The sequence below is a fragment of the Falco peregrinus genome, chromosome Z, assembly GCF_023634155.1.
Source record: "Falco peregrinus isolate bFalPer1 chromosome Z, bFalPer1.pri, whole genome shotgun sequence".
NCBI classification, from domain to species: domain Eukaryota; kingdom Metazoa; phylum Chordata; class Aves; order Falconiformes; family Falconidae; genus Falco; species Falco peregrinus.
Genome location: NC_073739.1, coordinates 75,713,591 through 75,739,851, shown reverse-complemented (window position 1 = coordinate 75,739,851; position 26,261 = coordinate 75,713,591). Strand labels below are relative to the sequence as shown.

The 26,261-nt window shown below is 44.2% G+C and overlaps 2 protein-coding genes across 6 annotated transcripts in view; one reads left to right on the top strand and one right to left on the bottom strand.

The window, feature by feature from the left end:
• The window catches only part of DCAF12 (DDB1 and CUL4 associated factor 12), a 31,684-nt gene extending 23,476 nt beyond the window's left edge, over positions 1-8,208 (bottom strand). Inside the window, exons 1-2 of the mRNA XM_055790245.1 lie at positions 7,918-8,208; positions 6,954-7,208 (exon numbers count right to left, since the gene is read on the bottom strand). Of these exons, the coding sequence (XP_055646220.1) occupies positions 6,954-7,208; positions 7,918-7,992 (330 nt within the window). The 5' untranslated portion in view covers positions 7,993-8,208. The remainder of the gene's footprint in view (positions 1-6,953; positions 7,209-7,917) is intronic.
• The window catches only part of UBAP1 (ubiquitin associated protein 1), a 37,560-nt gene continuing 19,306 nt past the window's right edge, over positions 8,008-26,261 (top strand). For 2 of the 5 annotated variants that reach the window (XM_055790244.1, XM_013300839.3), the window contains exon 1: positions 9,087-9,279. The gene's annotated coding sequence lies outside the window, so the exon portion shown is untranslated. Of the gene's footprint in view, positions 8,096-9,084; positions 9,280-11,612; positions 11,636-26,261 lie in introns of those variants that run through there. The other 3 variants (XM_055790242.1, XM_027789593.2, XM_027789591.2) reach the window with 3 other exon arrangements.

Genomic DNA, 26,261 nt, shown 5'->3' with positions numbered 1-26,261 from the left:
CCCTTGTGACAGTAACCAGGCCTCAGGTAGCCGCAAGGTCAGCTGATCATATCTCTACCCTTGCTGAAAACTAACCCTAACAGAAAACCCATCACAAAGCAGCAAGGTGATCCAGCTGACTCCCTAGCCACTTGCACATCTTTGCCAGCAAGAATGAGCAGGTGGGAACATCCCTTTCTGCAGCAGCACAGCTCCAGACCAGCTTCAACTGGTCACAAAGAGTTCACCTTCAGGGGCAAGCTGGAAAATGGCATCCTTGTTCCCCTTCAAATAAGTTTTTTGCTAACACAACAGCAAAAGCAAGACTATGCTCACAGCATCACTACACCAGTATTATTGCTGGGCACGCTGAGTAGCACAGTTTGATTTTTCCCAGTTGTCAGTCTTGTCTTTTATTCACATTGTAAACATCTCTTTTCTGTTTAAAAATACTCAGCGTAAAGTTCTTCCACTCTATAGCAATGCAGATTTACTAATGTATGTCAGGCTCCAAAGAAACACGGACTCTTTGAAGACTAAGTTGCCAAACTGGCATAACTCCTTTTCCAGCGGAGATCAGAACACAGAACAGTTTGGGCTGGGAGGGACCCTCAGAGGTCGCCGGGCCCAACCCGCCAGCAAGGGGCAGGGCCGTCTCAAGTAGAGGAGGTTCTGAGAGCCCCGTCCAGGCTGACCTGGGAGGCTTCCAGGGACGGGGCGCGTCCCACCTCTGTGTGCAACTGCAAAGGCATATAGTGATAGGACAAAAATGGCTTTAAGCTGAGAGAGGGTAGGCTTTAGATTAGATATAAGGAAGAAATTCTTCACTGTAAGGGTGGTGAGGCACTGGAACAGGTTGCCCAGAGAAGTTGTGGAAGCCCCATCCCTGGCAGTGTTCAAGGCCAGGCTGGATGGGGCTTTGAGCAGCCTGGTCTGGTGGAAGGTGTCCCTGCCCATGACAGGGGGGTTGGAACTAGATGATCTTTAAGGTCCTTGCCAACCCAAACCATTCTATGGTCCTATGAATACAGATCCCCTGAGGGACACCACTCATCATCAATCTCTTCCTAGACATCAAGCCATTGATGACTACTCTTTGGATGCAACCACCCAACCAATTCCTCATCCCTGAACAGTATATCCATCAAACTGATATCTCTCCAATTTAGAGAGCAGGATGTTGTGGGGGACTGTGTCAAAGGCCTTACAGAAGTCCCAACAGAAAACATCTGTAGCTCTTCCCTTGTCCAGTGATGAATCACTCCATCATAGAAGGCTATTAGGTTGGTCAGGCAGGACTGCCCCTTGGTAAAGCCATGATGGCTGTATCATATCACCTCCCTGTCCTCCATGTGCCTTAGCATAGCTTTAGGAGAACCTGTTCCATGATCCTCGCAGGCACAGAGGGAAGGTGACAGGTTGGTAGTTCCCAGGGTCCCCCTTTCTACCATTTTTAAAAATGGGTACAATGTTTCTCTTTTTCCAGTCACCAGGGTCTTCACCTGACTGCCATGACTTTCCAAGTATCACGGAGACCAGCTTGGTTGTTAGATCAGCCACACACTAATCTTAGAACAAAACCTACTCACAGGTTGTGCAGTACAGGTGACAAAAGTAGATAATGGTCTCACTCATCCTCCTTGAAATGGTCCAAAGCAAAAGAATCCAGAATACAAAGAAATTATCTGAGAAATGACCAGAGGTAAAAGCAGCCAGCAGGGTGAGTGACTCTGAATTCACATTTCCAGGGACAACACCAAGGCATTCCACCTTGCTATGAAGCTCTGAATCACTACTAGCTAAAGGACATACACTTTGATGTCACTGGATTTGTTCACTGATAAAATCACATTTGTCCATTTTTACTTGTGTCTTGCCCTCTTGTGTTTAATTCCAGGAGGCTGGCAGACAGTTAACACATGTCAACAGATGGCAAAGGATGTAAAAGCGAGAGACTTTGCCTGCTAAAGGGCACCACTACCACCCACATCACACCTGGCACAGAACATACCAGACTCTGAAGACAAGACATGGGTATTAACATGCATTTGACAGCAAACCAAATGCTCTTGAGACAAGAAACAAACTATTTACTCATGAGTCACTGAAAAAAAAGTTGAATGGAGGAGTCAAGGCATCAGAACTTTACAGGACAGGAGAGGTGCCTGAAGACAGGAGGAAAGCCAATGTTGCTCCAGTCTTCAAAAAGGGCAAGAGGGAGGATCCAGGAGACTACAGGCCAGTCAGCCTCACCTCCATCCCTGGAAAGGTGATGGAACAGCTCATCCTGGTGGTCATCTCAAAGCACGTGGAGGAAAAGGAGGTCATCAGGAAGAGTCAACACAGATTCACCAAGGGGAAATCATGCCTGACCAACCCGATAGCCTTCTCTGATGGAAGATGAGGGGAGAGCAGCGGTGGATGTTGTCTGCCTTGATCTCAGCAAGGCTTTTGACACTGTCTCCCATAAGATCCTCACACGTAAGCTCAGGCAGTGTGGACTAGATGAGTGGACAGTGAGGTGGATCGAGAGCTGGCGGAACAGCAGAGCTCAGGGGTTGTGATCAGCGGCGCAGAGTCCAGCTGGAGGCCTGTAGCTCGCGGTGCTCCCAGGGGTCGGTGCTGGGCCCGGTCCCATTCAACTCATTCACCATTGACCTGGATGAAGGGACTGAGCGCACCCTCAGCAAGTTTGCTGATGATGCAGAACTGGGAGGAGCGGCTGACACACCAGGAGGCTGCGCTGCTGTTCAGAGAGACCTGGACGGGCTGGAGAGTCGGGCAGAGGAACCTCATGAAGTTCCACAGGGGCAAGTGGAGGGTCCTGCCCCTGGGGAGGGACAGCCCCAGGCACCAGCACAGGCTGGGGTGACCTGCTGGGGGGCAGCTCTGCGGAGAAGGACCTGGGAGTGCTGCTGGGCAGCCAGTTGCCCGTGGGCCAGCTGTGTGCCCCGGTGGCCAAGCAGGCCAGTGGGACCCTGGGGGGCATGAGGAGGAGCGGGGCCAGCAGGTCGAGGGGGGATCCTCCCCCTCTGCTCTGCCCTGGTGAGGTCCCACCTGCAGTGCTGTGCCCAGTGCTGGGCTCCCCAGTTCAGGGGGGACTGGGAACTGCTGGGGAGGGTCCGGTGGGGGCTGCAAAGACCATCAGGGGACTGGAGCATCTGCCTGGTGAGGAAAGGCTGAGGGAGCTGCGCCTCTTTAGCCTGGAGGAGATTGAGAGGGGATCTTATCAATGCACACAAATACCTTAAGTGTCAGGAGGATGGGTCCAAGCTCTGTTCAGCGGTGCCCAGCGATGGGACAAGGGGCAGCAATCACAAACAGAAGCACTGAAAGTTTCACCTGAATCTGAGGAAGAACTTCTTCACCTTGAGGGTGACAGAGCCCTGGAACAGGCTGCCCAGAGAGGCTGTGGCATCTCCTTCTCTGGAGACATTCAAAACCTGCCTGGACACAACTCTGTGCAACCTGCTCTAGGGGAACCTGCTTTAGCAGTGGGGTTGAACTGGATCTCCAGAGGTCCCCTCCAACCCTGACCATTCTGTGATTCACAGAGATTCAGTCACTACTGTTCAGTGAACTTAGCATAGAGTTACAAACTGCAGGAACATGACTTGTCACTCCTTGCCTGGGATCAGAAGCAAGTGGTCTTCTTGATTCTTCATTACTATGGAAAGCCAGAAGATACATTAACTTGCAAAGCAAGTGAAAATCTTTTCTCTATAAAGAGTCCATATTCACGAATGGAAGAGTAACTGTGTTACTGTTTCACCACTACAACCCCAGGACTCCAAGGCTAGTTTTTAATTGTATGGGCTCTCAAACAAATCAGAGCCAGACACAGGCTCTCTAAGAAATTTGAAGTCTCTAAGAAGAAACAAGAATGGTGATACACAGGAGGGCACCCAAGGCAACACATGAATCTACCAAAGAGAGAAAAGGTATCAGCTAGCATTCATACACCAACCCATTCATGCCTTGGAAAAGCCACTCGAGAAAACAGAAGAAAGCATTTGGTAAGGAGGTTTTTAAACACAAATACATCTGTCTGGCCTGCCTAGGTGTGAGTAAGGGAAGCAAACAAGAATATTAAGATTCCAGGCAATTATATTTTCAAGCAACTGGAAACTAATGAGTTTCCTGTATTTACAGAATGATTTACAGCTCTTGTATTTTTTTCATCCTTAATTTCACAATTAGCAAAAGAATGATGTCCTGAACATATATACGTAGAACTAAGGGAGCAAAAGAAGCTGCAAAATTATTATTGGAACTTCTTTTTAGAAGCTGCTTTAATCTTTGCCATTTCCTGGAACAGTAAAAAAAAATAAGAAGAAAACTACAGCAAGCTCATATTCAGTGTTTTTGTTTGCCATAAGCTTGTCTCCTACGTATATCTCAGTTTCCCTAAGAACCTTGAACAGCAGACGCTGATTACAGACAACAGCATCCTGAGACTTCATGGTATCAGCCTTTGGTAATTTAGTTGCCCTAATAGTCTGCACCTCTCAGAGGTTTGCCTGCTTTTTCATCTCAATTTGAAAAACACCAAGAAGCCCACTGCATGCAAGATCTAGGAGATTCTTGCAAACATGAACCCTGCCTCAAGAATGCCCAGATGCTTGTGTTTGAATTTTTAGACGCTTGAATGCTTGTATAGATTCCATAGTCCTAAAACTATCAGGAAAAGCATGTACCTTTAAGAACCCCAAATATCTGACATCCAGCTGCCCAACTGTGAGCACCAGGATCCACTGGAGAACAATAAAGTTATTTGATATACACAATCATACCAAGGGATATTTTGAAGGATAAAAAATCAGCCCAAATAATTAAACAAGTTATAATCCTCATTAAAAATGAGCAAGTGACAGACAGCTACATATTCTCTTCATTGTTTAGACTGACTAGTACTATCGAGTAAGTGACTAAACCCAAACCTACTTCTCTATGACAGGAGTGTATTTTTGTTTTGTTATTAAAAATAGTGAACCTTTTTGGCACAGCATAGCCAAGGGCAATTTATAAATTAAATGCTAAAAGCTCTCACTGCCACATTAAGGCTTTGATTAAAATAACTGCTATGGTTTAAGTTTTTCTGTTGCATTAACTTTAATTACATGCACCTCCAATGCAGCAAACGCCATTAAAGTCAACCAAGGTATTTTACATTTGCTCCCAACTTAAATACCACCACTTCAGTGTGTGAGAATCAACAAAGGGATTCTTCGTTATTAAGCTGCTTACTCAGGGGATGAGAGAAAAATCTCATAATTAGAGTGTAGAGTTTAACACTCTACTTGTTCAAATGTGAACACAAAGCAACCAAGCTAAAGCTACTACAGTATTCATAATTCATATAAAAACTTTCACAATGCTGAAGTGACTTTTTTGTAATTGTTGCATTTTGCTTATTAAAAGACAAGATCCATCTGTAACATTAAGTCTAGCTGTGGAAGCATAGACTTCGTTGCAGCGTATGCAGTAGGAACAACAATATGGTTGAATCCCTCTTCAGTTCCGTGATTGTTTGGTCCCAAACAATTTTCTGCTAGGTTGCATTAACAACACACTTGCCCATTTATCTTCGCTGCAGCAGCACTGGAAACTACAGAAGTTACAGAACACAGCAAAATTGTTGCAGCTCTATAAAACATGCAGTCATCTTGCTAGAGTAAGCGAGATTTTTGGAGAGCTTGTGTTTCAGCAGGAGTTTGTCTCCTGCAAGCTGTTCCACAAACAGCGCTGGCTGCTGAGCAGCCGGGGCAATAAACACACATAGAGAAAGAATACAAAAAGATTCTATTTCAGGCTTATTGCTGTTAAAAGGATTGTTTAATTTATACAGGTAGGCCTTGCTTCTTAGTAGCTACTGCATGAAAGCCACCTGCTATGTAACTATGAATACTAACAGAACATCTGAAAAGAAAAACATACCACTATCCCTTGCAGGTCAGATCACTGAGTAGTTTTGGCACAGAAAATCTTGAGGCAAAGAAACAATCACACAAACTGATATATTTTGAGATTTAAGAGTGCTTCATCTATACATTCCTTACAACACAATTCCCTTCTGTGGTGCTAACCAACCTGCAAAGAACAAATTTTGGATTTTGCACTAATTTAATCGGAACTTCATATGTGAAATTGCAACCTCAGCCAGTGAAGCTGGGCTACAAACTCCATCAGAGAGAGTATGATCTAAGAAGTGTGAAGTCCTCCATTTATTAATCACATCAGACATAATTTTAATATTTCCCTATAATGTTTCAAATTCAAAGCATCAACTCAAGAGCCTGAAGCACTTTTTTCTGAAACCTATAAAGGTATACAAACATATCTGAACACTACAAACAGATTTGGAGTGAACAAGTCACGAGGTAACCAAGCAAAGGATAATCCTGAAGATCTGAAATAAATTTTTAAAGCTTGGAACATTAGTAGCTACTCTGACAATTATGTGGAGTTTAATCACAGCTTTAAGTTTCGAAGCAACTTTTCAAAATCTTCAGCACACAAACATACATAAAACCAAACCATGGAAGACAGACCACAATGAAGAAAAGTCTTACTAGCAACTTAGCCAAGCAAGATACCTACCATTTAGCAAAGCTAGCATCGTTCATTAACTTTCCATTTGCAAGACAAGAAGATAAATCCAACCCTATCGTTGCTCTCCATCCCTCAAACAGATATAAATCACTCTGTGCATTAGACAGATGCTGCATGAGGTACAGGGCTTGCATTCAGGTTCACAGCCATCTGCACAGTGTTGTATTTTCAGATGAGAACAGGTGATTATTAAGCATTACCTTCATTCAAAATTAATTGTGTGTGATTTTGACTCCACTCCTAATTACTTCCTAATATTTTCCTTGGCAGTCTACATGCTTCGATTACAGTATGCATCATTATGGGGGGTGGGGGGTGGAAATAATTAACAGGGGAAAAAGAGATGGGGAGGTTGTACTTACTGTGTTGCATTTTGTCCCACACACCACTTGTCGGTGGTTCAGCCACTGGGAGGCAAACACTTTATTAAGGGTTCCAAGGTGAAATTCTCTCTCCCTCAGAAGGCTGGGAAGCTGCTGGGCTGCATATTCGTGCAATAAGCGGTGATAGCTGGACTCATTCTGCACTCTGACCTCTCTACCCTTCAGGTAGTACACCAGAGACCTTTTCACTGGGCAGAGTCTTCTCCTTTTGTGAATGGAGTGATCCCACCCATACTGTGGAAAACAAACACGGACATTTTTACAAATAGAACAAACTTAAGGCACGACACTTCCAAATTAAAATATATTCTCAGCAAACTAGTGAAGTCTTCCAAAGTACCCATAGAAGACCATACGCAAAGATTAACTTGGAAATGCTGATACAGCCTTCAGCAACGTAAAATTAAATGTCAGTAAATATGTACTGAAGAAGTAACTCTGCGATGACAGGAGAAGCAGCCCGCACCGGTTCGGTGCCGGACACTTGTAGAGACAAGAAGCAGAGAGGAAGAACTGTCAAGAGGAGAGGGCAGCCCCCGCCGTTCGCCCGGCGGGCCTGGCAGTGACACCGCGGGGACCGCCTGGTACCGACCGTCCTGCGTAGCGGCCTGGGGCGGCCCCGCAGCATGGCTCGGCCAGGGGGCGGCAGGGATCCGGCGGTTACGGGACGAACGGCTGACCCCAACGGCGCGGCACGGGGCGGGGGAGGGACCCGGGCGAGTCCCCGGCGCGGGGCTGCACACTGCACCTCGCCCCCCGACGACGAGGCTGCTTGCCCCACCCCCGACACCTTCCTCAGGTACGGGGACCTCCCCCCGCCGCCCCTCCCCGCCCCAACCAGACACCAGCAGGTCCCGCTCAGGGTCACCTGGATGTCCGGGCACCGGTACCTGCCATCCCACCGCGGACGGGGGCTGCCCCCCGCCCCCGCGCCCCAGCCTACCTGCCCCCCCTGGAGCCCGCCGGGCCCCGCGGCGGCCGCCGCTTTCCGCTTCCTGCTAACTGTTTTCCGGGCCATAGTAGAAGCAGGAGAAGGAAGAGGAGGAGGAGGAGAGGCCGACAGCCCGGACCGGGCCCCACATGGAGCAGCAGGGAGAGGCGGCCTCCGCGGGACGGGGCATGTAAGTGCGGAACGCCAGTCCCGGTCACTTTTTCAGCCGCAGGCCCCTCCGACCGCTCTTCACGACATTTTCCCTGGGACTAATTTTTTTTACGACAGTCGCGTGGCACCTTTGCGGCGGCTCCCCCGCCCCGCCCAAGAGCTTCGTTTCCCAGCAACCGGAGGAGGCCCGCCCCCTTTGCTTTGGGGGACAGACGCGCCCCCTGGCGGCGGGCGGCCTCCCCGCAACCCGGCCGTTCCAGCGTTGGCTGGCTTTTTTTCTTCACCTGTATGTATTTCCGAGCAACCGCGGCTCGCCGGGCGATGCCGGGAGCACATTTAACGACCCAATTTAACTAGCAGGCAGCTTGGCTTCACCACCCGGCTTCCCCAGGTGACTTCCGGCGCCCGGTGCACGTTGTTCGGTGCACGTTGTCCGCTGCACGGTGAGGCGCCCAGCCAAGCGCTGGAGCTACTCCGTTCCACCGGGAAACTCCCGCACTGCAGGGGAACTGTGGGGCATAGGGAATGTTTGTGTTTCTAAAACAGATGCGGAGCGATGCGTGCTTTTTCGTGCGCCCACATGCACTTTTCCCTGTGCTTACAGGGGCTAAAATTAGAGTAGACCAAACCCCACGATCGCCGTTTTGCAAATGAGGTTGCAGAGGAGAAGAGGACGAGGAGAAAAGAGAGAAGCCGGTAACGTGCAGGCGGACCGCAAGCAGCCAGCTCCTGACCGTTGGGCACTCTCTGGCGTCTCCAGCCACAGGAGGTGCATATGCCCAACTCCGCGGGGGCAGCAGGTTCTGGGGTAGGCCCCCGGCGGGCCCGCGGCCGGGACGGTGACGGGGAGGGCGACGGGGACAGAGACGATCCCCGGCGCTGCCCCCGCCCCGCCCCTCACGGGAATAGGGGGGGGGGGGGGGGGCTCCTCCCGCCTTCGCCCCGCCCCTCCCCGCTGCGGTGACGTCACCGCGAGCGCCTCCCGATTGGGCCGGCGAGGGCAGGTGACCTGGCGGCGTGACGTCTGCTCGCCGCCGGGGAAGCGAGGCGAGGCGGAGGAGAGGCAGATAAGATGGCGTCGCCCGGTCGTGGGGTCGGAGGTGGCGACGCTGTGCGGGTTTCGTAGGGGCGGGCGGTGGTCGGTGGTCAGTGACCGCAGGGATAGCCGGAGCTGCCAGCCAGGGGCCGCCAGGCACCGCGCAGGTAACGAGTGGGCCGGGAGGGGTGCTGGTGGGGTGCCGGACCCCCTCGTAGCGGGGCCTGGGCGGGAGGGCGTAGCGGCGGGAGGGCGTAGCGGGCCGCTTCCCGGACCCTCCGCCTCGCCGCTGCTTCTTCTCGTCTGGGGCGAGGTGCGCTCCGCGCCCCCGTCTTGATTCAGTAGGTATGAGGCGCTGGTGGGGTGGCGGCGGGGCCGCTGGCCCTGGGGGGGCTGGCAGGCTGGGGGCCGCTCCCCCGGGCGCGGCGGGTGCGAGCCGCTGTGGCCGGGCTGCCCGCCCTCGCCGCCTCTCGGTGCTGCCTTTGCAAGTACCGATTAATGGAGGCGAGAACCTGCGCGGGCAGCTCACGGACGGAGCCCTGGCGCTGCCTCCTGGGGTCGACCCGGGCAGTAGAGGGAGATCGGGCAGGTAGGGTGACGCTTCTTTCCACGCGCTCCCCCGCTTTCCAGCAGTTTCGGGATTGCTTGAGTCAAGGGAGTGCCTTTCTGCTTAATAATCCTTGATGAATTTGCTGTCCAAGAGCCGACTGCTGTTGGAAGTCCGAGCAAGCGGTTAGTGTCCATGATACTTGGAAATAAGTTCCTCCCCACAGTAACTGAATCTGTGAAGAACCAAAATGCCTGCGTTTGTTTGGGGTGCGGGATGTAGTTTTTGTCAAGCCTGCCTTTAGGTAACTTGTTGACTTCTGGCTCTTTGTGTTAATGAAGACCATAGTACTTATCTTCCCTATGCCATTCATGATTTTAGATTTTCTGCTGTATTCTGGTTTTGGTTGTGATTACTTGTGGGCTGAAGAGCCAGAGTCTTGTTTACTTCATTGAGCCTAGCCCTCTGCGTATCTCTCTATGCTTTCTGGGTCTCTTCCACTTAGCTGTTCCGCTTTTGAGTGCGGAAGAGGAGGATTGTATCTTTGTCTGCATTTGAGATGCAGACATACCATGTATACACTAGTGTAAGAATACTTCAGTTACCTACTTTCTAACTTCCTGGTAAAGCCTTATTTCTGTTTAGCTCGGTGCTTACTAAAGTAAATCATTTAACAGTTCTACGAAGCTATTGAGTTAATTCAAGAACTGTCTTCCGGAGTTTTGATAGCTCAAAACCTATAATTTTAAAGGGAAAGTTAGGATTGCTTTTTTTAATTAGTAAGAGAAATCACAATAGGTGGAAATGAGTGGTCACCTTATCAACTGTTTTTATTCCCCACATAATTTAAAAATTCCAAGCAAGTAAAAAAAAAAAAAGTAGTCTTACAAATCTTACGATGTTGATGCTGCCTTGTTAGAATAGAGATAAGCAGGTGAACTCTGGTTCTTGGTTGGGCAACTAACATAGCTGCCATCCTGGATTCAGTGAAAATGTGTACATGTTGAATTTAAGTTGCTTGAGGTGAGTATTCCTAAATAAAAAATGAGTATTGCCAAATTAAGGAACAACTGAATTGTGGCTGGTGTGATGTAACTTTACGGACTGTGTTACTGGTAGAAGGTGTAGCTGCATCTCACAGCCTGTTAGGGGATTAAGAGGCTTTTATGGGAGCTTGGTGAGGGGGAATCTTACTCCAGCTGTGATTTAAGTTGTTAAGGAAAAAGAGGGAGTACTGCAATTAACTAGACCTCTTCCTCACCTTCCTTCCCTTAACATCCTCAGAGCATGGGACTTTCTGCTGCTGTGCAGGCATTTCTGCAACTGCTGGCTTCCTAGGGCTGACCCTGCATACCTGGGAGCTCTGCTTTGCAACAGCATTTTTCAGGGGAGAGGGGAAAAAGCTGTTTTGGCTTCTTCCTCCTTTTCATACAGAACGGAGCTATGTGTGTAGCACTATGCTCGCTACAGGGAGGGGAGCAGGGCTGAGATGTTACATGCAGTAGCAGCATAGCAGTTGGACTGATTTATTCAAGGCCATGTGCGTGATGATGTTAGGTTGCAGTACTGGTACTTAATGAATTCAGTTTTCTGTGGATGCAGAGCTGTGACTCAAAAGTGGCAGTGATGCTTTAGATCGCATCACCATTGCAATTGGGTGACTGAAATCTTTTAGGCATAACTTTAATTTGAAGGACAAGGGGAGGGAAAGCATGTAGGTTTTAAACTTAGCTTTTGCAAGCTTGTGGTTTTATTGTCAGAAAAAAACCTGAAAGTGATTGCGCTTTTCTTGTCTCGCTGGCTGGTTATAGTCTGCAAGTTTGATGCTTTTTTCTTTTTTTTCCCTGTGGGTGCACTGGAACAAAGGGATCGGGGAAGAAGTTGTTTCTACTTAAGTTCAGACACTCTGCCCAAGTCAAGTGTAGACTGTAACAAAGCTACCTGAGTCTTTAAAAGGAAAACCAAGGAAATCTCAGGTATAAAACATATGAATGAATAAATGTTAGTTTCTCTTTAATGAACTGAATTTCAATTTTCAGAATATTTTAGAAGTATGCTGATCAGTGTAGTGAATATACCGATCAGCTGGGACACTTGCTGTATATTTATGCTGACGGATAGAAAAATCATCAAAACTACATGGAAGAGCTCCATCTCTATTGTTCACATGCCCAGCAGTATTTGTTATCCTAGAGACAAAAGTATTTAACCAACAGAATAGGAGTCAGGTTTCTGGACTGATCCAGTAGACCACCTTGTCTAACTGTCACACTGGCAGCCAGAGCTGGTGCTGGTGGCAAAAGTGCTATAATGCCACAGAAGGCATCACCTTACTCGTCCTCCTTTTTAACTGTATAATATTATGGTTTCTGGTTGCTTCCACAAACTTCAGGGATTGTTAATTCAGGATATACAATACTGTTGTTAACATTTGGGTTTTGTAAGTTTTTTACATCAGTTTGTTCTTGCATTTTACAGTTGGTGCTGGGTTGAATATTTTGATGAAATGGTCTGTGAGAAATTTAGTTTTACCTCTTAGAATGTCTATCCAGCCTTCTCTGGCATTTTGTTTCTAACACGATCGCTCCATCTTTTCAATCATAAATTCCAGAGCTTCAGCTGTCATTTTACAAGGATCTCTACCAAAAGGCATTATGATCAGTGCAATTCAGATCAGTGTCAGTTTAAAGAAGATCTAGTGGAGCTGTAATTGAAAAGCTCTGGAAGATGTTTTTGAAAACTATTGTTTGAAGGAAAGGCAAAGAAGGGTTATTTACTGATTAGAAATAATGTTCTTTGGAAAAGTAGGTCTTCCAGGGTGTATTAAAGGATGGTTTCCCTGCATTGTGTCTGCTTGCGCTGATAACTACGAGGGCAATGCTATTGATCTTACAGCATGTACCACTCTACAATTGATCATTGGGATTGCAGTTGATCGATACAAGCCTGAGCTCACAGGTTTTTGTGTTAATTACCTAGGTATGTAATCCTCTATGGTATGCATGTGCATTGCTTAATACATTGACCCTTTGTCTAGGTTTGAGTAAGCTCATGTTCTGTGTCCTTAATGGTCTTTTGCAGTCCGTGTAGTCTTATATTGAGGTCTCTTAAGAGAAACTGAGTGTTGGGGGCTTTCTCCTCTCTTAAATGGTCAGATTTATTCCAAAACCTTGCTTGCATGGGGAAGGCATTTTGTTTAAAGTTAAGAAATACTGTCTTCTCCATGGTTAGGAAATTTTGAAAGAATAGCTTGTCCTTCCAGACTTGCTTGTGGGTGGTTTATTTTTGGGGGGTTTTTTCCCCCTTTGAAGGCTACAAGGTCTGTCAGAATCCTTTTAGCTTGCAACGGAGAAAAGTGTATCATTGTTTTGACTTAGATTTGAATTTAATTTTCTATGGGGGAAAGCAGATTGGTTCAAAATACCATGTTGCTTTAGTAGTATTGCAGGTTTTAACTAAGTGGCTGAGTTCAAATGGAAATTCTGAGCTTGTATGTTCTCAGCTGCCTTTTGTGTCAGAAACACTTACACCAGAGTAGCATTTTTAAATCAGAAGAATGAGTCAGTTCTTCAGCTGGAAGATGGTCTGAATATACTTAAGCTGCTTAGCTGTTAGTAGTTGGTATAATGGAAGCTAGTAATAAAGAGTTGTGAGCTCCTAATTAATCTGGTCTGTGTTGCTCAATGTCAGCATGCATGGTCACTATCTACTAGATTATGTGAAATATGACTTAAGACCTTTCTTAATCTATACATTTGTGCTTGCACCATTTGGCATTTCTAGGCTGGCAGCAGCAGGTGAAGGTGTGACGGAAATGACTGGTGAGATTTATTCCCCGAGTTTGGGAGGCGGCATTTCTGAGTGTGCATATTGCCATTTATGCTGTGTTAAGTGTTAGCACTGTGCTTAATCTAGGCAAAGAGATGTGCTCATGTGTTCAACTTTATTTGCCTCATTAGTTTTGAGCTCTAAATTAAAATTAGATTATTCACTCTGCAAAGTAATTGTTAAAACATATGCATTTCCTTTTCTGATACAGCAAAGCCACTCTGGGATCCACCCTGATGACTAATACCATCATGTGGTGTCTGATTTGAAGAATCAGTCAGCAATATTCAAATGAGCAGAGGTTATCTTTATTCGGTGGTGCTGGGTGCATGGGGGATCGCTCCACCAAAGTCATGCGCCCCGAGGGGACTTTTCAGACACCACCCCCACCCCCCCAATACAGGTTACTCATGTATATTTATTAACTTTCTGGGAAATCGTTTACATATTCATTACAATTCTGGGAATTCATTTAGATATCTCGGCCCTTGCAATGTCCTTGAGGAGTGGGTGTCTGGGGGTCTTCAGGATGAAGATCAGGAGTCTTCCTCCAGTGAACTATTTACTTTCTTGTTTCTGCACAGGCTCTGTTCCTCGATAGATTAATGAGCATGATTTAAAGTCTTTGTCTTGGCCATATTATATACACAACAGAAACTTAGGACCAGATGGCCCTTATAACAAATCCAAGGACCTTGTGTCTAGTACATCCGTGGTGCTGACACTGAGGGTCTTGGTGTATTCATCATGTTGACAATAAGGGTCCTTGAACACCTCCCAACTTTGGATAATTACACAAGCACATCATTTTCTAGAAAAGCAGTATACCATTCATCACTCATTGTACATAGCTCATTATTAATGTCCTTGCACAGTACCCTGTAGTAATTTGACACAGAAATATAGGAGGCACGTGTAGTTTGGAAAGGAGTTTATGTGAACAAAATCACCATTAATAATCTGGAGTAAAATTGTAGGTAAAAAGGATAGAAAAGCTTTATGCTGCATACCCTCAGAAAAAAAGAATGTGTTAATCTTTTATTAATTATTAGGTCACCACAAGCAGTTTGTTGCCAGTCCATTTGACTTTTGGTAGAAAAGAGCTGAAAGACTTGAGTTTCATTTTGCTTCCTGTTTGAAACAGTATAAAAATAAGGGGGTTTATTGTGCTTTTCAAAAAGTACATTCAGATTCTTCACTGGGAAGTGGGTGAATGGATAGATGAATGTGTCTGCTAAATGAGGTGTGAGTTTCAGTTTTGGAAATAAAAATGTATAGCAGAATTGTGGTACTATAAAAATAACTTTGCACTCAAGGGATGTAATGAACCATAAAGACATTACATGCCTCCGAGATTTGAGAGCTCGTTTTTTTTTTTTGTTGTTGATCGAGCTGTAGTACCATCAGGGATCATTGGCTGGCAGGACTCTGTACTGGCAATTACTTTTACAACTCTGTATGTAATTGTTTGAGGTATTGCCTTCTAGATAATAATCTGAGGAATAATTTAAAGAAAGTGTTTGGGTAAGAAAATGCTGTATCAGATTTTGGTCAGCCAACTATTTGTGTTACCATTTTTATCTGAAGAACTGTCAGACTTTGTGGAGAGGAGGGCAAAATGTATTTCAGGACACCTGTACCTAATGAGGACTCTCATGCTTGCACCAGTGCAATGTGTGATTCTTTTAAGCCTGTGAACTGTTTGTGGAAGAACAGTGGCAAGACTCTGATTAGTGTCTTAGCAGGGGGCAGTTTTCTAAATACCTGCAGTTACAGGCTTCCTTCTTTGTAGAAGGGAGTTTAATACATGTTTTTGGTTGACTTACCTAGCAATCTTTTGATAGCTGGTAAAAAGCTCATAATGTATTCCTAGGTCACTGAATGCCTTTGCTTAGTAATGCAGTTTCTTTGCAGTGAAAATGCAAGTAAAGACAGTAAAAAGCTTATTGGTTCCAACTAACACTGTTGAATATTTCTTAATTTGTTTGCAAAGGGAAAGCTAGCAAATTCAAGTATGGACATAAATGTAATACTGTTATGTTGTGTTTTCTCTTCTACATGAAGATCCTTAACTGGAAAAGCTTTAATAAATATAGCTTAAAGAATCCACAGCATATTGTAAGATGCAAGATAAATGAAGGTGGATGAAGGTGAAAAAGTTTCATGTGGTGTGAATGGCTTGGTGGTCTAAGCTGCTTTTGGAGCTGGAGGTGGAATCCCTAAATAAACATCTGGTTGACAGAATGGCTGTCACATCTGTTTGTGTGACATGATAATGTCACCCTTTTAATACCTGAGCTTACATACTGTGTGTGCAAGGAGTATACAGTTCTGAAGGTCTTGCCTGTCTCTTGACATGTTCTGTATGTGTTAGGATATTGGACTGATGAAGTTCTGCTTTCTACCTCTCTGCCTTCTCTCCCCCCTCCCAAGGAGATGAATACTTGAAATATACCAGTATTTAGTGCAGCAGTCTAGCTATACTCTGGATAAATTGATTCGATAAGTAATGTAAAAGGTCTTCTCTCTCAGCTTGAACAGAAAGAGAGAACTTTTGTATCCACTTTACTACAAGCCTGCTTCAAGGCTTTTCTTCTTTCAAGAAGAAATTAAACTGTGATTTGATGTTAGTGCAGGAATGTAAATGTGATGGTCCTGGTCCATCATTAGGCAGCACTGGATTTATTTCCTAAAGTGAGCTGGATTGAGTCAGACATGTGAGTTATAAGAGGCAGGCTGGGACTGATTCTCGGGTTACAGGAGAAAATCTGCCATCTCAGATGGTCAGCCCATAGTCTTTCCACTTTCCTGCATTAAAATGAAAAAAAAAAGAAAGCAACCTTGCTGCTTTGTCATAGTAATGAAGGTCTGCTGAGATAGACCTCTGCACTGTAAGCACTCCCATTTTGTTGCCAGTCTGTTAGATGTTCGGAGAGAAAAAGCTGTGGGTAATACTGTTGGATGGTTGTGGGGCAGTCTCATGCAACAACCTACTCAGACTTACAACATAGGAGTAAGGCCAGTTTGGTGAAGCTGAGTCAGATCTGTCAAAATATCCTAGGGAAGTGAAGCTGATGTGTCTCTGAAGGCTGCTTTTGCACAAAAATGAGTTGTTTCTGTTTAGTTCATTGCTTCAAGTGCTTCAGGGGTTGCATTCATGTTTCAGTTGATTCCTTGTTCTCTTGAGTTAGTCTGGGAGGGGGTGTGCTGCTGGTGAGACCTCAGCTAAGCAAACATAGGGAAATAGCTGAGGTGAGTGTTCACCTTAAACTGGGACGAGGGGTTTTTTCTTGGTCTGTTAGTCCTGTCCTTCAGTGCAGCAAAAGTTGGGAACTTTTCAGGTGTGTGTTTGTGTCTATGCTTGTTTTCTTATCTCAGCCTTGATAAGAAGGGTTGGATGAAGTCAGATACCTGTTGGCTTAGTAGGAGTGATGTATGAATTAAGGACAAAATGAGATGGCACTGAAAGGTGGAACTGTACCAGCGATATGCTGATGGGTGGAAGAAGTTGCATAAAAAAGTCAAGTGTGTGAAGAATATCACATCTGTATCACCTGAGGTGGAATTTACATTTCTCACATTAGTGCTGTCAAGACAAAGGCAAACTAAATTTCTGAGAGTTGTTTTGAAAATCAGGAAGGTTTGAGATGGTGTGAGTTTTATGTTGTCACTTAAAACGTTTTGGTGAGCACACTTTTTCAGGTATGCTGTGATTGGCTCTTTGGTGCTTCAGTAGTAGGAAGTTTTTAAGTCTTCTGCTTTCATCTGTCTCAAAGTATGTATTTGGTAAAAGTCAGTTATGATGAATAGAAGTATTGCCCATAAAACAGGCAGACGTGAGAGATGAAACAGAAAGAGGGTAGATTTAGATTGGACATAAGGAAGAAATTTTTTTGCAATGAGGGTGGTGAGACACGGGGGTTGGCCAGAGATGTTGTGGATGACTCCTCTCTGGAAGTGTTCAAGGCCAGGTTGACTAGTTGTGGTGAGAATTTATTAAATTGATGACTGCTTATGAAAAATGTCTTTGATTAAGAATTGTTTTACTTGGACAGTGAGCTCAGGGGGCTCAAGGACAATTTTAATGAGCAGGTAGTGTTTGTCCTGAGCCCCCTGAACAAGCAAGATACTAGTAGGACTGTCCAGACAATAAATATTGTGCGTAGCTATGTCATGACGGTAACTGCACCACGCTCAGGCACTGACCAGTGTTCCTGACATGAGGTTCATGAGGCATTAGATAGTGCGCTCCTGTGCTTAGTCTGAACTTGGAAGTTTACATACACTAGGTGTGTGAACTATTCCTGTTTTTCACCGAGTATAGAGGTGGCCAAGCTCCAGGAGCGGGCCAGAAGCCTCACCAACAGGTGAATGCACTACATAGGAGTTTTCCCAGTTACCGAGAGACTCCTGGTGCCAGCTGCAACAGGGCTTCCCAGCCAAAGTGTGGGCCTGGATGATGTTAAGGGGGGTGATTGGTGATGTCTCTTTTTCTTAGTCTCAGCACTTTGCAGTGATGATTTGATGCCTGGCTCCTATTGCTCTTTTATTATATTGTGCATAATAACTAGTACTGTTTCCCTTTATCATATTGTATGCTATTTTCCTTTATTATATTGCAATATAATAAATGCATTTATCCTTATATTTGATTTGGAATTAATTTTTGCTTGGTATTCAGTCAACTAGCAAAATACTGCTCTGGAGTAGATGATCCTTGGAGGTCACTTGCAACCCACACCATTCCATGATTAGTGGCTTCTGTATTAAGTGAATCTGCAGGGAACTTCCATTCTCAGAATGTGGCTCTTTTAGTTGAGAGAAATGAGGTATGTTAATGGAAAACAGGGATGTCGGCTGGAAAAGTTCAGCAGTTTTAACTACATCATGGGAGAGATCCTTGCAGGGAGTGGGTGAATGCTGTTGGTGGCCTTAAGTGTATTTGTGAACTGCTTGGACCAAGGGTGCAGTCAGGGTCTGAAGCAGTGGCTCCCATGCAGAGTCCAATTTAGTCTGCTTGCTGCAGCCAGAGTTGTTTGTAGGTGGAATAGTTAATTTAACAGGCTGTATTTTCTGTCAGTACCGTACTGAGGTTTCTGGGGAAATACTAAATGTGTAGTGGGAGTGGGTAGTGCATGTGACCCTATTATAAGATGAAAAAATGATGAATCTATAGTTGTCTAACACTGGTCCCATTGTTCTTGTACAGTGCAGTAGACATGTATTTTGGCTGAGTTCAAATATATGAAATAGCAAGTGATGTTTGACCTGCTGGCAGATCTCATTTTTCCATTTTAAAACTTTAGTCCAACTTTGATTTCTGGCTAGATATTTTTTGTCTGCTTTGTTGAAGTAATCCCATAGCTATTTTTTGGTTTGATGACAAAAATGCTTATCAATAAATAGTACCATTTATCTTCTGAGCTTTGACAAGGAAAAAGTGACAGCTGTGTAGCTTTCTTCGGACCATTCCAAAGCCATTTGAACCATTTTTTTTTGAGTAATTTAATTGCTGTAGCGTGTATAAATGCTTTAAATTCCAGTTAATTAATATTTATCAAAAGGATACAAATTGCTTTCTGCAATGAAATAATTTGAATTCCTTTGTCAGTGTTGTGAGTGAACTTGTTTTTAAGTAATACAGGATCGGCCACCTATACACGTCTCTTGGTCAAAAAGCATAAGAAGAAAGCTTGAAACTGCACAGATACTGTTATTTTTATTAACAAGGGGATATTCTGATTAATGGTAAAAGCTGTTTTATGTTGGCAGCATTTTGGGAATGTTTGTCTAGCTCTCCTCATTTATAACTGGGACAAGTCTGAAGTATTAATAATATTCAAGTACTTTAGAATCGGCTTGTTCCATCTTGAAGTATCACTGCAAGAAATAGAGCAGCATTTTAATTAGCTTATGCTGCTCTGGGTTCCAGACATACATTTTAAATGTGCAGGATATTCCACTGTTTTTTTCGTTCTGTTCTTTGTTAAAGATGTGGAAGTGGGCTATTTTGTTGCTGAAGCTGGCAACTTTCTCTAGCTAGGAGTCTCTTAATTTGAAAAGGGTTGTATTGAATATTAGTTTTCTTCTGAAATGCTAGGATCAACTGGGAAAGTTAATGCACATACCTGGCTCTGGCTAGAGCCAAGATTACTGTTAAAGATTTGATTTGTTTGTAGTAGTACAGTCATGTGTTAATTAAGCTGAAGTAGCTAAATTTGTTAATAGTTACTAGATGCTTTCCATAATACTATTTTAAGCTCTCAAAGTGGTAGGTATTTGTTACCCAAACTTTACATGTAGGAAAATAGTAACTAAAAGCAGTTGCTCTACTCATCAAATGTGGGACTTGTTTCATTACTGTATTGTGAGTTTATTGTAATCCTCATTGGTGGTACAAGTCCTGCAATGTCTTTTCTCACTTTTTTCCTAGAATGTAGGAGTTGCACAGCATATTTATATTTTCTGCTATGGTTTATCATGCAAATGTCTGTAATGCTTCTGTTGCATCTCAAGGAAGGGGGAGATGGTCCTTCCATTTCTAGCTTACCACCCTTTCCTAGGTGATGTAACTTCTAGACCAGTGAAGGTGATCTTGAAGCAAAAGAATATGTAAAACCGTATTTTTTCCCTCTGCTTTTCTGTTTAGATGATCTGTGAATAACTTGGGTAACAGTCACTGGCATGAACTACACTGTAAAATCTACATCTGGTCTCAGAGTTGACAGAACCCAGGCTATTCCCTTGTTTGCTGAATTTGGAGATGAGGCCAGCATTAGATGTTAGTTGCAGATGGTTTTCTCTTGTGACAGAACTCTACTTTTTGGAAACAGTACTGTTTAAAAAGGTCACCCATTTGGTGTATGGCCTGTCCGTCTCTGGCGAAAGGAAAAGCTTGCACTGACTGATCTGTCTTGACTACTGTCTATGAGTAATTTTCAATTTTCTTATGCTCTTGTCTGTGCGAAAAGGCTTGTGTGGTGTCTTAAGTTTCAACCACGCTGGAAGCTTGTATAGCTAGTGATACAGTGATTGAAAAACTGGTGCATTAGTGTACTGCATTTCCTCAGCCATTGTAGGGTTTTCCCTTATTTCTGGGTGAGATGTCTGGCAGATTACCTTATGTCCCAAATACAGAGTCAGGGTCTTAAAGGAGGAATAGAGCTATCTGTTACCAGTTTAAGAGCCTTAAATGCTTGCCCCGATAGTATGTGCTTTTAACAGGTGCAGCATGTTTAATGAACAAAGTGGAACATGAGATGAGGGTAGCTGTGTGACTACAGGTGTCTAATATTAATGCAGTGAACATATACTTAACAACAGTGAGGGATGCTGTGCTTCTCTGAGAAGGTGTGGAAGAGCTGTCTTCCATTTTAACTTCCCTTTGATTGATGTACACTGAAGCAGAAGGTCTAATTGCCCACAGTGTCACATTAAGCAATGGCACAATTTGAAGAATCAATTTCTCCTAATGTTTGTCACTGCTAGGAAGATGCTATCCAGCTTCTGCATATAAAGCCCTGTAATGGATATTATTGCCATCATAAGAGTGTTGTCTATAATCCAATAATGTGATATGCATGCAGACCTCTTCAGGGGCTCTTTTCTCCCTGTCCTTCTTACTCACTTATTCTAGAAATGTTATTAAAAGCACCATTTTATTGATTCCTGCCCCTTAGTCATTGCACTGGAAATAACAGTCTAGATTAGTTTGATGTTTTGTGCTGTCCTTCAAAATTTAGATCTCTTATCACAATTGCTTGGGTTGTTGATCAGTGGGGCATGTATGCTTATCCCTTCCTCTCTTCACACCCCATTGTCAGTGTAATCCCTGCTTGCCTTTGGTTAAATTTAGGGCGACTACTTTACTTACATCCTGCGAGATGAAGACATGTCATTAGATTTGTTTTAACCAGTGGCCGTTGCCAATTGGGATGGAAACTCCATACCAGTGTTTGCTTGAAGGAAGGTCTGGTTTGTTCTTGTTGATCTTAAAATAGACCAAAAACCTTTATGTACCTTATCTTCTGGATTGCAGTAGCACTTCAAAGGAATTCCTGTACATACTTAAGACTTCTTTTTCTGCCAAGACTAGTGAAAGTCATGCTTTTTCTTCCTGAATGTCAGACGTAGTTTACAACAACTTTATGCAAACAGCTGTTGTCAGTGGCTCAACATCATCATGCTTTATGAAAGGGCAGTACCTGCACACAGCTGACTGTGCTCATTGTTTGCAGAACTGTTAGAGGTACAGAGCAGGAGTATTTGCTGCATATTTTGAGGTGATACCATCTGTTTGGAGACTGCAATAAACTAAAATGGAATGTGTTTTATACTGTAGTAAACTTCTGTGATAAGCTTTTTACAGTAAGTCTATGTAAGATCTCAATTGTGTAACAATAATTGAACATAGGTGGGAAGCTTTGATATGGAACAGGCATTGTCTACTTATATTTTTATTGTATGAGGCTGTATACAGAATCTTGATGTTGGTTATAGCCTTTCACTTGCACTGAAACAAGTAGTTACAGCAAAAACTTAAACCACTGTGTAAATCTGGAATACTTGTGGCACATTAGTAATCAGTCACTTTGAATCAAACTGCTTTTCACTGTTTCTTAGTGTAAAATCAGCAGTAGTTCATGAATGTAATGTAGCCAGCAGAAAATGATCTTTTCTTTTTGACTTTCTGTAGTTTTCAGAGTGCGTGGATGCATCCTCACTTCCGTACTTAGACTACACAATGTGTAAGCAGGCAAAGTGGAAGTTGCCAGATCAGGTGTCTTTTCTTTGAAAATCATAGATGTGCTGATTTGATTGTGGTTGATAGCTTGAGGGATTTTGGTTTCCTCTGGCCCATAATAAGTGCATTTCTCATTTGTCTGAATCTTAGGTGGGAGTTACTTCAGAGAATTCATGTGGTCTGGAATATAGACATACTTGCACACCAAAACGATGGGTGTAGCAGCTGGAGGCCAGTTCTTGATGAATAGTTAAAATGGCTTGAGTTATTACTGGGAAAGCTGTGTCAGGCACAGTTAGTGGTAGGATGCTTCACCTGACCAGTCACAGCTCTTCCGGAAGAAAATGAATGCAGATAGAAACTTCAGGGAAAACAGAAGTAATATGAAAATAATAATTAAAAACTTTAAACCCCCAACTTCTTAGCAGATTCTCATGAATCATTCTTGGTCATAAATTTTTCTCATCTGTTGATGAGACTGTTCCTTTGGTATTACTTGACTGTACCAAGTCACGCTTCTGTGTTCTCCTTGGTGTCTGGCAGCACAGCTAAGTAGTCATTCAGGTTTAAGTGGTGACGTGCCAAGTGGACTGTCTTAGTCATCTCTGTGCTGTCCCTTCAAGCCTTTCCAGCTTGTCACCTCTCCCTTTGTGTCAGTTGTTTCTGTCCTGAGTTTTGTGACTTCTATGTTTGTGCATCTTTGTGTTGTTTTTTTTGTTTACACAGTTGTTTGCCTGTCACCCCCATCCCCTTCTGCCATCACTCTGAGGTGCTTTGCCCACATCCTGGGCCCTGCTATACTATATTGCTCTGGCTGGCTGGTTTTGAGAACGTTGCCCTGTTGCTTTGGTGTTACTATGTGGAAAATTAACTTAGTGATAGGAAGGGAAGAGTTCTCATCAGGTAGCTTCAGTGGCTGCTGACATTGAAGTTGCTTATAACTTCTAGGGCCATGTAGCTCTGCTCTTCTCTGCAGATGCTTAGCCAGAACCAAGAATGAGGGAATGGGGCTAAGGAGGTTGACATTTATAGAAGAAAGCTTGTAGGTGGCTGTGAGAAACACCTGTAGTACTTCGCAACTAACTTATTTCCTTAGCTTGGGAAAGGTGTTGGAAAAGCTTACATGCAGTATAGCATGTTCTTTGTCAATTTAAAATGTGTAGTAAAGCATCGGATGAAAATGTGTGCCCCCGTGCTCCATTCCCACAGGTGCCCTTCAGTGCCCTGTTCTGGAGTTCAAAGGCAACAGTGGTAGGGCTGCAGTTGTCCATTAGCTGTTTTGGAGTGAGGCTTTGGGAGCAAGTCCTTTAAATTTCTAAGAGCTGTAACGAAGGTAAGCAAACCTTTACTGCACAGTGTAACAGCTTTGACTAAGCAAATGCAGTTCAGATAATGCCCAGAAGCATAGCAGCAACATTAGTAATCTTCTAACTGGCTACAAATTTTTTTTTTTTTCCAGACAGCAGTACAGCACAACAGCAAGATGCTAGTAATAGTGGGACCCGAATAGCTTATCAAATCTGATTAGTCACAAGACACTATTTTAATTGAACCCCCTTTGGAAAGGATGTGACAGAATGTAGCTGGCAGCGTGTTACAGTGTTAGCGTGCAGTGCTTAACAATTCTGTGTGCCAGCAGTGCCTTCTGCAGTAATGGTATCTTAATAAGTGAACACTCACAGTACATCAGGAAGAGCTAGTGTGCTATGAACTCACATGCTACCTGAATCTAAAGTGTGACTGACTGGAAATAGTCCATTTCGTGATTAGCTGCCTGTTGATGGGCCTTAGCTAGTTCTGTAGTTAAAATACTGTGTCACATATGGCAGAGGAAGCATTTTTCCCACTGCACCTTGAAGTTAATGCAGGTGCTGGGTGTGCACTGGAATTTTACTACAGGATTTATTATTACATATTACTTATGTGGAGTGTTTTGACACTGAGGGCACATCCAAGGCTTTATGTAGCTCCAGATTGCTATACTTCTGCAAAACTCCCTCCCTGGATGCTAGGCATGCACATCTTTGGTTCTGCAGGATTCACACACGTTGCTATTAATGTCCCTGGAGCAAGTTGATAGTGTCACGGTAACTTAAGTGTTCAGTTACCCAACATCAGTGTGTGGCATGGTAAGCTTAATGTGTTCTTTCTATGGCCTGCTGAGAGGGGATATAAATTACTGTCCTAAAAATGATCTGTTTGAATTTCCTTTTCAATGTCCTTCATGTAGGTACAGTCTGGAGTTAGCTGCTTCCGGTAAGTGAGGTAGATACCAATAAACTCCAGTGCCTGTAGATAACTGGTGCTGGATTGAGAAACTTCCTTGTCAGTTAAGTTGCCAAAGGGAGGAGGTTATTGCCTCTCATCAGAAGTTTTAAAATCCTGTAGAAAAGGACCACTTGCTTTTCAGTCTGGGATAGTAACTAGAAGAAGAAAAAACTCAGAGAAATTACAGAATGTGTGTACAGGGGGCTTGTCCCTAGCTCAGCTCTGCTGTGGTAGTAGTAGATGATTGGTACCTGCAGTATGTGTGTGCACGCAGTGGCTCACAGTCTCCACTGACATACAGAGGACTGACTGGTGAGGTATGTGAAGGCTGTATGATTGTACCTGTGGCCTGGCTTTTTCATTAATAACAAATCAAGTTGGTGTCTAAATTGTTAGGTTCATACAAAGGACCTAGCAATGTAGCAGCCTGTCTGACAGTGTGGTCCAGATCTGAAAGGTGCAGCCTGTTCCATGTGCTGTAGGCTGCACTCTGGTCTCCTCTGTGGTGCTGGGACTAGTAACACCCATTCAGCTCTAGCAGTTGACATGCAACTGTACCAGGTGGTCTTGTGGCTTTGCACTTGACAACCTTCCTGAGTTGACAGGCTTGTCACTGTTCCACCTCCTTTTTCTTATGTCTTTGAATCCTCAGTGTTTTGTTCGCTTCTGAGAAGCAATTGCCAGCTAATGGCAAAACCAGTTCTTTGGCTTAGTGGAGTGGTTTTGGACATCGTACCGATGCGGAGAGAGGTGCTGAGAAGAACCTGACAAGCATTGAGCAGAATGACACACGGAGTCATGCCTGGAGTTCTCAGCATGACTCGTTTCCCTATAGCCTAGCCTCTGCTTGCTGTGCTTCGTGAAGTCTGGTTGCACCCAGCTAATCTTCCTTAGAGCTTTGGCTTTATCTGTGTTGAATTCCCACTAGGCAATAGAGTTGGTTCACCTGTTTCAATATAATCTTGACAGGGACCTTTGCACAGCAAAAGGTGCTTTCCTAAAGGACTTGAAACTGGCTATTCCTGACCTCAGACTGGTCAGCAGCTGTCAGGAGGAGCAGCTAAGCTGTCTCTGCAATCCTCACCTTATGATACCCTTTAACATTTGCAGTTGGAATCTGCAATGGAAACAGTGGGGCTAAGAGTTAGACCTTGATCGAGGAATGATTAGTGTGAGTGTTAGATCTGCTCCAAGTTACGCTTTGACAACTGCCTGCTGCTGGTGGGAGCGTACCAGATAACTTCATATTTTTTGAGGAATGGCTGTTGGGCATTTCAGTCTGAGCTGGAGGACTTCAGAAACAAAGGGCAACTCTGATTCTTTGTCTTGCATAATGTCAAAGGTGGACTTTGAAATTCAGTTATTTGAAGAACTATGCTGTGGGGTCTTGAGATAGATCTTGTGATGTACTTGTAATCTAGCAAAAGAACCAGTTAAGTTGTTGAACACAGCATAAGCATCCTGAAGCAGGGTTTTAGCTGACAACTAATCAGACAGCTAGTTCTGTTTTATCAGGACAGGCCTACTCTGTGTTAAAAGCTGGGTGGGCACTTCAGTGTTTGACCTATTGGCCGTGTAGGACTTGCATCCAAATTTTAGAAGTTGCTAGTAAAACTGAGAGCAGTGGATGAGGACTTCTGTTAGCATTGTTTTCTTGTGTGTATCCAAAAATAACTTCCTAATGGTACCATTTATTGTATACCTGTATTGTTATCTGTGCGTTACCCAGTGTGTCTGACAAGTGCCATGCGGGCTAACTGACT